We start from the raw sequence: 15532 nt of genomic DNA, 5'->3' as shown, positions 1-15532 counted from the left end.
TCTGTAAAGCGTATTGCAATCTTTAGATAGAAGGTTCTCTCTTACCGCTATTGATATGACATCAGTATAGCTCCTTCCTTAGACTGTATGTGAACTAAGGCCCTATCAAATTCCCAGCTTTCCTTCCCAGCAAATCCATTATGTGAGGAAATGGAAATTTCACAGTCACAGCATTCATTTGCTACACATTGTTGGGCTACTTGCAGCTGCAGGCTTAAAGCAGATCTACCTTCACCAGCAGCCCCTACTTGTGTGCGCACACACACACACAGTTAGGTGCATAAACTGAGAAGAGGCTGATAAAATGCTTATGTGAGCTTAAAGATGGTCTTAGCTGATAAGCCTTACTAGATACACCCAACTATCAAGAACGTGACACCAAAATATTTGTCATAGATTATATTTGTCCCAGACTATGGAAAGAGAGAAGAAAGTGAATAGGGACTGATTCAAAAGACATAAAATGAAATTATCAATGAAATATGAAGCAGAACTGTCAACATAACTGAAAGTACAACTGAGCTATGAAACTCATTGCCATAGGAAGCTGTGAATGCCAAAAGCAGAACTGTGACTGGAAAAATTCAATGAAGAAAAGACATAACCTCAACCACCAGCACAGAACTCCCTAAAAGCTGTTTTGCCAGAGGCTGGGAAAGAAAAGGGGAACTCCCACTTTACTCTTTCAGAAAGAGACTAAAAATCCAGTAAGAATTTACTATGATCACTGTAAGATACAAAATTTAGCAATATCATTTCCACTTTCAATGCTTAATTTTATAACATCCTTTTAAGGCTCATTTATTTTACTATCCTTTCCAAAAGGGTGAATTAACCTGCCTGAAATCACAACATAAGTCAGCACTGAAAGCAATGTAGATCCCATAGAGCACATGGATTCTATTCCATGCCATGTATTCCAAAAAGCTTTAATCAAGCTAGACCCTAACATCAACATCAAGATGATTTCCAACCTCTCTTCACCTCCCTTCTTTTTCTTACCTCCTCCCCCCTAAATACAAACAAAATGAGTGGAATTCTAGGTACTCTGCAAGATAAGAAATGCAAAGAAATGAGGGCATAATGAAGGAGTTTATTTCACAGGCTGAAAAAGTACATTTCTAGAACTATTACTAAGGTCATAAGAAGTGATTGTACATTTCATAAGTGGTTTGAAGAAATTCCTTTTTCATAGACAGGTATTATTAAAAAGCTTTGGAGCATATAAAAGAAAGAATGTGAACCCTGCTAAAATTCTACTCCATGCACTTCTTACCATTAAGGTTAAAAACTTGGTTAGTTTGGACTTGACCATATCTCGTGAGTGTTAATTGTTTGCTCACATCATCTTCAAGAACTAGTGTTATAGACTCAATGCAGGCGTGGTCAAAGTTCTAAGTAGAAACAAGTTTCACCATCAGAAACAGGCGAAGACATTCATATTACCATGGAAAGCAAAAACAAACAAACGGGAAAAAACAGTTGTATAGAAAGGAAATACCAGAACTGTCTTCAGGTAAATCAGTTGTAAACTATCACTCAAAGCATTAAACAGAGCACCCAAAACTCTATGTAGAACATAATAAAACATTGCATATGCATATAAGAGCAAGGAGAATGCCTTTTAGCTATTATGGCAGTCTAGTAGTAAGTGGGCAGAGATCCCCAAGTACTGATACTGCATTCAAAAGGCCATACTTGCATGGCCACCCTGGGTGGTACTCATTGCTGCGTTAACCAGTGTTTGAGCAAGAGTCTGACCCCGTCTATGGAAAGCTGGTGTAACCAGAGCCCAAATGCAGCAATGCAGGGAAAAGAAACTATTGCACACATGAAGGTGCTTCTTGCCTTGAAATGTGGTCATGAGGACTACAGACCAAAAGGATATAATTTCTCCCGAACTATACTACAATAATTCATAAATATCTGACTATCAAAAAATGGTGAGTTGTAAACTAACTCACACCCATCATTTTAGAGCGCTATCCGGGCAGAATTTATGAACCTAGGTACACAACAAAAGGTGACACATAACCAGCTTAAACCAAGCATCTTATGCTCCCCAGGGCCCCTGTGTTTTCACCCAAAAACTTTCCAATGTGCCTAGAGTCATGCTAAGGTCATTTCCAGTAGCATCCTTGTCTCTCAGTAGCTACCTAACCAACCATTTCATGCTTAAGGCCACCTGAAATGCAGAAAAACCTCAACATCTATGCAGAAGGAGATGCTTACAAAAAAAGCAGAGGCACCAGCTTATAGTCTAGCTTTTGAAGGGACATGAGAGACAGTCCCATAGTTGTGCAGCTTCAGTGCATCACTCTGTGCTGATGAGTTCAGGCATCCCAGCCCTCAGCACGTGGGCAGCTGTGAGTCATAGTCTCAGAGGCCCTTCTCCTGAGAGCCTAGGTGACTAATAACATCATTAAATCCAGTCTCGCAGATAAGTACTTTTTATAAGCACCTCTATTTGTAAAGCCTGTTGTTGGATACCTGCCAAAATACTTTCAAACAAATATGTGTGGTGGCTAGTCTCTTCAATAGTTTTCTAAAAGGCATTGTTCCAACAAATTAAATATGCTATAACATATCAAGTAAAAAAGCTAAAGCTACCAAAAAAAAAAAATCTTGCCTAACTAGCAGTGTATTAAACCTGTTCAGTCCTGCCAGCAAGAGCTTTTCTAAAGCCTAAGACATCTGTGTGTACCATAACCAAAGACGTATATACTTGTTTAATGTGCATAAATGAATAACTCTGTAGACTTTATCCCTCTAAAGATGCAATTGATTTTACAAACGGCAATACAATATGTAGCAATACCACCACTTACAAAAAACATGTAAAATGGTTTCAGTTTATATTTTCTGTTAAACATAACCTGGTAGTTTACAGTAGAACCTGTACAAAATTGCCTGAAATATGAATGGACACGTTTGTTGTGAATGTTCAACAAAAACGTGACTTACCTGTCCACAAGGTGCTTTCTGTAAAGTGATTGTGAATTTGTTTTTCCCAGTGCCTTTTACCAAAATGTACTGGCAAATCCCAAGAAAGGTAAAATGACGTCCATCAAATGTTGTGAAATGAGAACTACCTGTGATGGAGCACTCAGCTTGAGAGAAAAAGGATAAACAAGAATGTTCACTTGCATAAGAATGTGTCATTATTCTGTAAACGATGGAAGAGAGATAAATAAGAAAACTTCTCCTTATTTCTAAGCACATAATCCAGGCTAACGTTAATCTACCTAGCTATTACAGCATTTGGAAATAAAATATATTACATACACTTATTTCCATCAGATACCATCTCATATTGCACACACCGATGTGCAGCACCCTTTGGTTCTATCAAGATGAGATGCCTTTGAGTCATGAGTTCTCTAAAATACAAAAGAGTTTTCTCTGTATTACAACTCTGAAGTTTCCTAGAATCTTCTTCTCATTGTCTTTTGGCATGACTGAGTGTGAAAGAGGACAAGCTTCTTTCTCCTTCCTTCTAGGTACTATATTCATTTTTCAGTTCAGACCAGGAGCGCACTGTTGAAGCAAGTTTCCAGTGCATCCCCACTTACCGCACTTTCATTCACACCATAGGGCAGTGCCAGAACACATGAACTAGGTTTATTTTGTCTGTGATTACTGCAGGAGGTGCTCTGTGGGAGCACATCTAACCTGCTCCCACTAACAGGCATTTAGTCCTTCGGACCAGACTAGTCACAGTTAACCCCCTACATGCACACACAACACACACAAGTGGTTCTCAGTGTCAACTGTTTTACACTACAGGTCCACCCTGTCCAGCCTTGCTTAGTAACTCTTAAGCCTTGTTTATTACCTCATTCAGAGGGGGCTCCTTAATTTGTAAAAAATTGTCTCTTTCACAAGTTTCACAGTATAATCTTGTCTAAGATACAGAACTGTCAGGGAAGTTTCACTACCCAACTACTGCATGTTCCTCTGAGTAACTCATTACAGAGACATGTAATCTTTAAAGATAAGGATCATTATCCAAACGTGAACTGCTGTTACAAGGGAGAAACTACAGCACACTGAGCATCAGAATGATGTTTTTCTTATTGTCTGCATTACAATTGCACCTAGAAGTGAGGAAATCCTTATACCTGGCCTAGGTACTGCACAGGAAGTAGAAATAAGCTGCCTGCCCCAAAGAACATAGACCATAAGCAGGAGATAGAAACAAGAGGTGGATGTAACACACTGAGTCAGGGAAACAAATGGGAAAAGGTAAGATGAGGATGGTCAGGCAGTTAACAGCTTCACCCCAGCTGGCCCACTGCTACTCTCAACATCCCTCTGGCTTAATCTTTCTTCTTAAATTAGCATCCCAAGCCTTTGGATCATATTTGGTTCTGTTGTGTTCTGAAAAGTTTCTCTCTTATGTTCACTGAGGACTGAAAAGAATAATGAAACACAGATACCTGGGCAATCATGATCAGTGCAGTTCCAAATGCCACCGATACAAATACTAAAAAGAAAAATCACAAAACACAGAAGTTCAGTGTTCTGATCGTTAGCAAAAAGAGCAGCTTTGAGCTAATTAATATGTCTTGCATTCACCCTTTCCATAGAATAGCCTGCATATTTTAGTGATACACAGGGCCTAGACTGTAAAACATAGATACTAACTATTCCTTAAAATATAAGTGTGACTATGACGTTAAACTAACTATGGGCAGCAGTCACAGAGAGAGGAAACACAGACGTGAGGCTTTCACATACCAGTTGCTACATTCTTGTTCAATTTTTGAGCCTACAGGGAAGGCAGTTCCATGATAAATACAAGGACAATTCGACACAGAGATACAAGTTCCATTTTCCATAATGAGACCTATTGGAGGGAAGTTAATAAATGAGATAAAAAACAAATTAACGAACTCCGGATCACTGCTCTTCTCCCATCTGACTCAAACATTCAAATCTGCCAGAAGGTGATCTCACCAGGAACCAGCAAAAAGAGTCACCCAGCGAGTGCAGAGAGCTCAGAGTGATGAACAGTGAAGCTCTCTCAAAGCAATTGTCACTCTGAATAGTTGCTTTATGAAAAATGTCTGCCTTAAGCATGTAAAACTGTACGGACTCAAAAATTAAAAGATTCTGAGATCACATAATCTTTAGTCCTTCTAGAACAGGACGGTTCGTAGTCCAATTCCTAATTTTTATTGAGTACAGGTCTGAGGAAGTTTGTTTTCTTGTACAGAGCATAAGACACATTCTGTTTAAATAAAACCTCAATAGATTTTGGAATAATTCAAATAAAGTGGATTAAACCTATGCAATATCTTATTGTAGCAAGCATTAGTGATGGCTCCAGTTTTTAAGTGGTATTTCATTCTGAGCCACCTTTGTATTCTAGAGAAATGTTTAGAACACAATAAAAGAAAGAATCACAGTGAAAATAACAACAGCAAGAGCAGAATTTACAATATTCATATTTTTAGGCTTTACTTTTAAGCACAGTCTATTTAGGCAACTTTAGTATGATGTTGGATATTAGCTTTACACATATTTTTTTACATAAAATTAACAGTACTTACCATCCGGACAGTAACAGCCATCTAAGCAGTGTAGGTTGCTGCCAAGACAATCTTTTTCAAATGTGCAGGTTGGTGGACAACAACTGATGCAGTCACGGTGTACAAAGCTGTCTTCACACTTCTCAGCTAGAAAAAATACATGGTAGATTGAACATTAGTGCAATTTCTCTTTCCATACTGGAGAACCCTCTCTCTCAAATAAACAGTTGTGCAGTGCTTCTAGTATAGGTAATTACTCGGGTCAAGTAAAATGGATTGTTTGGAGAGGTTTTAACAGATGAACTGTGGTGAATCTCTCATCAGTATTTAAGTCTTTCTTTACCAAATTCTTACATCACCCCTCCAAAAGAAGTTACAGTTTCTGTGGCAGGGGAACATGTGCTCAGATCTCAGTTAGTTCAAAGTCTTGTGCATGAGACTGAACTGCAATTGATGGGGGGTGGTGATAACTAGAAAAGCTAGATTAACTGTATTAATTCTGTTTATAGGGCCAGTAGAGGCTGAAAGGTCATCTGGGAAGAGGGGCAACATCAGACCTCCACAGAATATGATCAGCACACATGAAGTTTCAAGCAATCTGTGGAAACATGAATTTTGTATGGATCTAGATCAGATCACAGTGCAATTAAACTATTCCTCTAGCAAGTCATTGACTTCATTGTTTGCCAGCAATAGTGAAGCTGGCTGATCTACTTCAGTATCACGTTTGAGTCCTATAGTGACAAATGTTGTCAAGATGGAAGTATTTGAAATGAATATACGGGGTATCTCAAAGGTCACATAGTATGCTTTATTAAAGAGTCTTACTACAGGCAGGAAAGTCATCCCTCCAGTCCCGCACCGGGGACCCAGCGTGAGAGCATGCTCTAGCGTACTCTGTCACTGCCCTGCAGTACGTTTCATCATCATCCACTCTGAAATGATAAAACAAGAGACTAATCAAGGAACTCAAATCCCTTCTACAAATCTCTGCCACAGGACACTGCACAGGATACTTCACACATAGCTGACACCGCTCAGTCATAACAGCACACAGTGAAAATACTAGGAAAAGGAACGAGCTATACTGAATACACCGTTGTGTTTTTATCATTTGATGCCACAAGAAGTTATTTCATTTTAATATTACCACAATGAACAAAACCACTAATTTATTACAAAAAAAGATAAATGCTGCTTACGATGAAAGAGAAACATGACCTTGTCTTGAAGACAACGGACAACTCAACAGTCTCAAGATCCATGTCTCAGGCCCTCTGACTCCTGCATGATGTGGAAACTCTGACCTACACTGATAAAAGACATTCTGGTCCAAGTAACAAGTTCAAGTTTCCAATTGCCTGTCAGTCCTTGAACTTGGGCAAGAACAACCCTGTTGGTGGACTCCTGAACTTGTGCTGAAGTGCTCGGCACCAGAAGCATTATCCCGTGAATACTGTAGACAGGCACAGGGATTTACAGCGTGACCTTGGGTGAAGTCATTATCTCTGCCTTAATCTATACAGAAGAAGCTGTACATTGCGCTTTTGCCAGGATCAAGTGAAAAAACATTCATCAGTGTTCAGGTAAGCTCAAATTTTATTCAGATATAAGTCACATAAGGTAAGATACCACCAACCTTTTGTTATTGTGAAAGTCCAACAACTCTCATCACTCCCTGTGGAGGATTTGATGCCAAAATAAACTAGTCATAACACAACATTTCTATTATAAACATGACTGTGACAGATCAGCTGAGTTTGTCTTTCAGCACACAAGATCATGCTTCCAAAATTAATGGTCTTAAGAATATATTACATTGTGTTTGTATTCTGCTTTCAACACATCTGTTATCAAATCAAACACCACTATACTCTTTGTTACAGTGATCAGAGTCTCTCCAGCTCTCCTTATCTAATCCAATTAAATGGGTTTTAATAGAAAGAATACTTGGCATATGCTATGGCCCCACAAAAAACTTCATAAACCGACACTAAGCCATGAGAAGAGAGGTTTCTTTTATAAACAAAATAAGCCTAAATTAATGAGATTCTGAGACACAAAAACTTCCTTCAAGGTTTTTAATGTTCACACAATTCACATCAATGCACATATGCCTGTTGACAAAAATCAAATCTGCCTTAACACCATGACACTGATTCAATATCACATTTGAAAATTTGCTTTTCATATTTCTTCTTTTGCTAAGAAAAAAAGTCACAATAGACTCCTGAGTTACAAAGAGACCATACAGAGGCAACTCATCTCTTCTCTGAGCGAAATCAATGTACAGACCATAAACTTCAGGAAGCGCACTTTGGAGAGTTGCCCACAAACACAAATTCTTCCATCCTGACTTTATGGTAAAGCAGAAAACTAAAAATTAATCAAAAATTAACTAACACGTTGTAATGGATTATACTGAGTGATTCTTACTTTTAGTCTTGTGATCCTTTCTGTATGTTTTTGATTAAATTGATGACACTCTGAGAAGGCCATAATACTATCTGGTAAAAATCCTGCTGTTTATGACAATTACTTCTTAATTTAAAACCATACTAAAAAGGAAGTGGTACACTGCTCAGTCATCTATTCAATTACACTCTGGAGCACCAGTTTCATTTGAATGACAAGAACTAAAGAGGAATCTGGAGAACTAAGGGAAAAATACCAGGTTGCATATAAAGCCAGCAGCTGAGGGGCTGTAACTCCCACCAAAACCAATGAGAGTTGAATTTCTTTTGACAACTCTGAATTTACATAAATAAAACAATTTTGAAAAATTCTACTGATTTGAACCATAGTGATTGCTCATAAAAACAGTCCGACTGTGTCAGACAAATGGTCCAGCTCCTCCAGTATCATTGATATTTCCCCCTAGTATCATCTCCGTGTATTTTTGATTCAGGACCTCCAGATGCAGATTTCAGGTTTGGGGGGTTTTTTAGCCGCTCCTCTTTTGTCATTAGTGATTCTCCATGGATTTCTCTTCCATGTATTTGTCTAGTATTTCCTTGAATCCATGTAAACCTTTAGCAATCAAAATATCCCTTGGCAGGCTGGTTCTGTGCCCTTTGTTTCCACACTAAATCACCCACTGAGAAACATCATCTCTTTCACTTTGAACTTAGTTCCTACTAACTTCCCTCAATACTGCTCAGTTCTGGTCTCAAACAAAATAGTGACCATTCATTTCACGTGTCAAAAATAAATACACAAGAAGTCCAGTCTTACCTGCAAAGATCATTCATACAGCTAGAAATATAAGAATATGGATCTATGCTTTCATGACAGCTGAGAAAAGGAAACTGTAGGAATATTTGGCACTTGAAGAATACGTCCTGCACATTAAGGAGAATCAGTAAACAACAGTTAGCAAATACTTTCTGAACAAGCATAATTCTTTTTAGCTTTCCTTCCCTAATCTAAGGTCCTTTATAACCCCATTAAAATTTGAGAATCTCACAGTCTCAATTCATTATTATGTCTCCTTTTTATTCTTCCTAAAATTTTTCCTCTCTGCCTAAACTGGCTTGATTGCATACTGCTCCTAAACCAGTGGGGATGAAAGAGTGTGAAATGACAAAAAAAAGCATTTTGTGTCAATGCAGGAGCTGAGCATGTTACTTCTAAAGTATTTCACAATTTCCAAAATAACAAGGTGTAAGATGCCAGGACTGGAAGCTGAAGTCAAGTTTAATGCAGCAATGAAGAGCTCTGCCAGCAGACCTGTGCCACTTGGCACATCCTATCTGAGCCTTTGTACTTTTAAGCTAAACATCTGAAGACCTTCAGACATTCACTAGCAACAGTCTTGATCTGAATCTTCCCTTCCTCAAAACCTGAATGGATTTAAGGCTTTTTTCAACATGGTGTATATTGTTAGATTCTCGTACCATCATGAGGCAGTGAAGATTAAGAATATACATATAACATGATTGATTTACCTCAGTGAATTCTGCATCAGCTGGGCAAGGACTGGAAAAATCTGAGGCAGTAGGTACACAAGCTATGTCATCTGAGGTTTGCACAGCCCAGCTATTTGCAAATTCAGCAATGTCTTCTGTATATTCACCTACTGTATGAAAACATTGGAAGAGCAGCCAGGCAAAAAAATATTGTCAACACAAACACAAAAGACACCTTGGAGATTTCTGGTAGTGTTTCAATGTGTTCATTATCTCAGATACAGATATGCTCAGAGTACAGGTGGTGCTGAAAAATATTTTTCTTTTTTTAATTTTAGGTAGTATTTTATACTACATTTAAATGAAAAGATTAAAAAAAAAATGACAAGGTGTTGGTTGGAGTTTTTCTAAGTGCAATCACTGACAATTTTATAACAAATACACAAAAAAAAGGACAAGCATAATGCATTGAATACTTCAGAAAAAAATACATTTCTTTAAAACAATTTAAGGCTTTCATTATGTTCCACAAAGGTCAGTTAGCACTATTATCTCCATCCTTTTCCCTTGCTGCAGAAAAACCCTACAACAAACACACCACTACACGCCCAGTTCTCCTCACAGCATGACCATGGGAGAATTCATGAATGAGATGTATGACTGGAAGTCATGGCAACAGGCTGAGGAAGATACATGAACATACAACAAGGTTGGCAGTAAAGAAACAGACCCAAACTTTCCATATTTTTGCAGCAAGAACTAAATATTAACTTTTCTCTATGTTCTTAAGTATGTTAAAAAGGGCATATTGCCTCCACCTTGAAGAACCTTACAGTAATTGGTATCTATGCTACGGTTATCTATATCTATGCATGGTTAGGAGATAGGGTACTGAAATGAAATCAGCTACAGGTTTTTTTCACAGAGCTGTACTATCCAAAGCTTAATCTAACTTCTTCTAGCACAAGATGTACAAAGTCTGACACTCTGCAATGTGGAAAGCCCCAAAGCACACGAATCAGATATTTGTACTTGGGTCTCCACAAATAAACAAAGATAAGATCCTAACCACCAGTCTATTTTCTTAAGAGCCAGGTAGACTTAAAACATTTCTCCCTCTCTGAGAGAATAGTTCTTTACACAGAAACCCCTTCCCAAACATAAAAAAATCGGTTTTCATCTAGAGGTAAACCTGTTGACATAACTCTGCTTCTACAAAAACATTAAAAATATTTTATTACATTTCAATATGGCTTGAAAAAATTTTCTAAGTCCTTAAAAAATGCCACAAAATAAAATCATTGTCCTTGAACCAGTTCTATACACAGATACAGCCTTGTATATTAAAGCAGTATAAAGACGCCATTAAAGATGAAGGTAAGGAAACAGAAAAGGAGTTTGTTTTCAAACTGTGCTTTGAAATGGAGTATTACATGCTTCTCAGCAACTTATTTATTTGGGGTATTGCAAATAGAGAGCATTCAGACTCTGGAAGACTCAGGATAGATGCAAGAGCTTTGCTTATGCTACTGCGGGAAGTAGTTTAGCTGGGGGAGATAAATCATCATGCCAAATGATTTACAAGATTTGGAAACACTTAGAAAAATGTTGTGGCTTAGAAGTAATTTGAATTAGCAGTCTGTTCTTGTGAAGGTATCAGAACTTCATGCTTTCTATTTGCACGGAGTCAAGGCACCATGTTATACAACTGGTTCAAGGTTAAAAGGATTCATAGTGCTCTCCATTGTACACTACAATGATACTATCATTTCTGATAAAGAAAAATTCTAAAATAAATTATGATGGTGAAGAAATGTAGCTCTGGAAATAAAGCTAAGAGCTGGAAGTCTTGTATAACAGATAAAATATTTAAAGACACTGAAATGACTATTTTTTAGAGATCATGTGAATTCATTATTTCCTTCAAATTCCATTTTTCTCCAGTATTAGAGATCACCAGTTTTAACTAGTTATTAAACATACTATACTCTGGTGTGCAGAAGTTAATGCATGAAACAGGGAACTTGCTGCTCTCATGGCAGAAGGGGTATGAGAAATTTATATTGGGCAGATTTTTAGGACCATACAAAGATAAGTACACTGTGTCTTCATTCACTTAGAAAGACAAAAAGCTCCACTATGAACCATAAAAAATGGGGGAAAACAGAGGCAGGGAAAAAAGTTACAGTGAGATAACTTTTGTGACTTAAGAATATGCAGGGCTGTGGGACTAGATTCTCTCAGCAGTTAATGGTAACAGTAAAACAGTCCTATCTTTGTTTTTATCAGAGACTGAGAAAAACATTACTCATATTCTCAAGCCTGTTCTTTTTTTTTTTCCTTTTTTTTTTTTTCACATTAGTTGCAAGTAGGACAGAAGTCCCTATAGAGTATTCCCTACACAGACTACAGAATATTCTACCAGCTTAGCAAGTCATCTCTGCCTCAGACGCAACATTGGGCAACTCCTCATCCTACAGGGAGTTTGGAGGCCCATAATATACCATACCAACAAAGTGATACAAGGAACTCCTTGGCGACAGCTTTGAAATTTACATATTTCAACTAGCATTTTTATGATACTCATATAAACAAATGACTTGAGATGGTGCTTTTTCCCAAATATTAATATTTTGGCTCTTCTCTCCTTCTCCCTCCATCTTTAAATGTAGAGAAAACCACAAGCATTCATTTATTTATTTATTATTTGAAGGCACTTTCATCAGCTAAGATAAACACACCCCAAATCCTTTGCTGAGCAAGAAAAGGCTTAAACATACATATACTTTCTTGAATTAGGACCATTTCCCTTAGCATCTTTAATGATGAGGAAGAGTAGAGCAGATATTCTATTTTCTACTGAAATAACTGAAACAGGACTCTGCTTTTTTACAGTATTATATTTAAAGTGAACATGGAAGCTGTTCACACAAGGTAAGGGTGTATTTCTAAGCTATTTACTTACTATTTTGTAGTATCAGGTCATCATCTTTATTGCCATTAAAATTTCCACAGAGGCCACAAGGTTTTCCCTTATGATCTTCTGTTAGCTTAATATAAATGCCAGAGTTTCCATCCCAAGCAAGAGAAAAACCAAAGGTAGTCTTCACCAGAATATAGTCAGCCAGTCTCTCAAGGAAAGCATTTCCAACTGTCTGAGGCAACATTAATCTGGAAAAAGAAACAGCCTGTTTCAAAGATCTCAGATGAGAGGAGGCAGGTGTTAGAAAAATACCACATAAAACATCACCTTCTAACTCACTAAACCCTTTTTCCCAGGTCTATACAGTCACTTCCATTCAATTCTTCGTCATATTTTCACTATCTTTTCTTCTGTGTACTTCTCTGTATTGACCATCAAAAATGAATGCTTTTCTGCTATATACACCTGCCAGTTGTATGAATTATAAGCCTGAAAGAATAATGAATCTTCATTTTCAAAGCCCAGCACGGGCATGTTGAGGAATACATGACTTCATGAGCATGCTGCATTGCACGAGGAGCTACGTGACACTATGACCACCAGCAGCCCTTCCGGGCACAGGGTCATCACTGCGTTACGTGTCTGCAAAAGGAGGAACTTACAGTACAGAAAATACTGTTGACCAAAATACTTAACAGATACAATATATCTTCCTCCTTTGGCCAAAGACCACTGGACAATAAAATTGCAGCATGGATGTAATCCTAACCTTCCAAAGTTGCTTCTGTTGGGATGAGCAGTATCACTGTAGCTATCGGTCTCAGATGCTAATGGCTGTAGCATTACATCAAAGAGGATGGCAAGAACACCTTAACAACTCTTTGAAATTTTCCGTACTTTATCAATCAGTAAAACGTACTTATGATAGTCTTGCACTCATCTTTTTTACTTATTAAAAAAAACTGGTAAATTTGGGGGTTTGATATACCTCAGAGGAGTTTTGTGGGTTTTTTTCCCCAAAGGGGCAGAGGGGACTTAAGATCTTTAATTCAACCAATTCAGACTTGTCTAGAAAAAGATTATGTCTTACTTTACATATAGCTATCAAGAATAATGACTGTCTTGTTCAAAATGATATCAGGATGCACCAAGGATTAGCTAGAACTGTCTGATGCAGACTTTGTTTATACAAAGTAAGGATAGGTAATCGTTAGGTTACAGCTGAGAAGTTGAACACAAGGTTTGTGCAGGAGTGTATGCTGTCCCCACTCAGGTATTACATTAGCACCATTACATCTGCTCACACTAGAGCTCTATCAGCCCCAATACAGAACAGCAAGGGATCAATAATATATATCAAATTATTTTCTCTGGCTGGTGTAAAAAGCATCAATTTCCCAAACTCCACACTATCTTTTTGCAATAAAATGTTAAAACCCACCATTAGAACACTTACTTGATTCCATCTTTTCTTACTTCATGTCCTGAAATAATTATTTCTTCTTGGTTTGAAAAAAATAAGCTGACAGACCTCTGACAAGTATATACTGAACCATAACAGTGAGGACTGTTATGAACCTTAGAGGGGAAAAATATACACACAATAAATGTTTGTTCTTCAATAATTTCATGCAACTTTTCATAAACTCATATATGATATTTTACATTTCTATGCACCAATCACTGAAACAGCTTTACAAATAAATACTTAGAATATTAAAAAGTCACAATTACAAAGATATGCAAAACTAGAAGTTCATGCTACCTGATACTACTGAGAAATACAGCAACCGTTTAATAGCACAAAGCATCACAAGACAGTGGTTTAAATACTGGATGAAATACTCAGGTATTTTACGTAGATGAACTTCAGAGACAATGTAGTGAGCTAGCTTATAACTGCCAACGTAGGAGCTTGTTGTTTGCACTGAGGAGACACTCCCATTGCTCTGTTTCTAGAGGTCTGATCTATAAGAGGGAACTACAAACCAATGCAAAACCTCAGCATAATACCAGCATTCTACATGCCAGCTGAGACTGGCACTGGCTGAACTACAACATGCCTTCCTGAACCACTCGGGATTTGTTGAGATCTTCGAGTGCTCCCACAGACTACTGCAGGCACCTAACTTACATGGATCTGTTAAAACCTGTTTCACACTGGCTTTCCAGCCCTGCTAATGGAGAAGAGCAGGCTTTTCTGAAGTCTGCCTCTCCCCATTATACATATATAGCATAATGAGCCAGAGTATTGGTTTGAATCACGTATCAGATTCTCTAATTTGAACACAGCAATGGAAATGCAAGTTTCGGTCAGCCAGAGAGAGATTTGCAAAACTGTGCGTCTCAGGTGTTGGCAATGTGTGACTTCCATGACTGCCCAGTACTAGAGAGAGGTGTTAAACGGATCTCAGATCCATGCTTCCAGAAATGAAAACCATGCAACTCCCATCTCAGCATGTCTATAGCTTTATGGCAGTGAAGGAGATCTTGCATAAAAAAATGTATAATCAGACCTTGGAACAGGCATGATAAGCCAGCACTCTTCCTTTTTGTAGTTTGGCAAAAAGGAGGCTAGCCCTGAAGTCAGACTTCCTTTGCATTCCCAGCCTTTGGGATAGCAGAGCATGACTCCTGCAAGAAGGTCCTTGTCCCCAGTCACCACACAGCTTTTGCTGGCCAGGGCATGCTCTCAGGACTTGAAAACTGTGGGCTCAGATTTACTCTGATGATAGGTATATAGGTCTCCAACATTCTGTGCATATGCTCTAATCAATTAACTACTACACAGTTTTGAATTGCACTCACATAGTCTAAGTGAGTTTTAACCACATACCTACTCCAAGGGCTCAAGTGGAACTTCAATAGCTTTCATTAATCTCAGTGGGGCTGAGCCACCCAAACCTGTGGGATGCCCTAGACTACGGTGCTTCAAAAGCCTGTGAGCTGATTTTAGACACCACTGAGGAGACAGGGGAGTGTGTTGTGAATCAGATACCAATGATTACCTAAATTAAAATGTAGACAAAGTTTAGATAGCTCAAATATGACTCCTATGACTGTGTGTGTCACCGTTCTCTGAGAAGGATGGGAGTTGCATTACCAGTTTACTTGACAGTGCTGTGAAGCTAAATAGATGAATAATTGGGAAACATTTTGCCAATGTA

General features: G+C 38.1%; 1 protein-coding gene across 1 annotated transcript in view; it reads right to left on the bottom strand.

The window, feature by feature from the left end:
• OTOGL (otogelin-like) overlaps positions 1 to 15532 on the bottom strand; it is a 95796-nt gene that overhangs the window by 71570 nt on the left and 8694 nt on the right. The window contains exons 8-17 of the mRNA XM_010561966.1: positions 13822 to 13943; positions 12408 to 12613; positions 9482 to 9609; positions 8769 to 8875; positions 6363 to 6469; positions 5556 to 5681; positions 4741 to 4849; positions 4440 to 4486; positions 2965 to 3110; positions 1277 to 1394 (exon numbers count right to left, since the gene is read on the bottom strand). Of these exons, the coding sequence (XP_010560268.1) occupies positions 1277 to 1394; positions 2965 to 3110; positions 4440 to 4486; positions 4741 to 4849; positions 5556 to 5681; positions 6363 to 6469; positions 8769 to 8875; positions 9482 to 9609; positions 12408 to 12613; positions 13822 to 13943 (1216 nt within the window). The remainder of the gene's footprint in view (positions 1 to 1276; positions 1395 to 2964; positions 3111 to 4439; positions 4487 to 4740; positions 4850 to 5555; positions 5682 to 6362; positions 6470 to 8768; positions 8876 to 9481; positions 9610 to 12407; positions 12614 to 13821; positions 13944 to 15532) is intronic.

The sequence above is a fragment of the Haliaeetus leucocephalus genome, unplaced genomic scaffold (genome assembly GCF_000737465.1).
Source record: "Haliaeetus leucocephalus isolate CR32 unplaced genomic scaffold, Haliaeetus_leucocephalus-4.0 Scaffold151, whole genome shotgun sequence".
NCBI classification, from domain to species: Eukaryota; Metazoa; Chordata; class Aves; order Accipitriformes; family Accipitridae; genus Haliaeetus; species Haliaeetus leucocephalus.
This window is presented reverse-complemented; position numbering and strand designations above follow the sequence as displayed.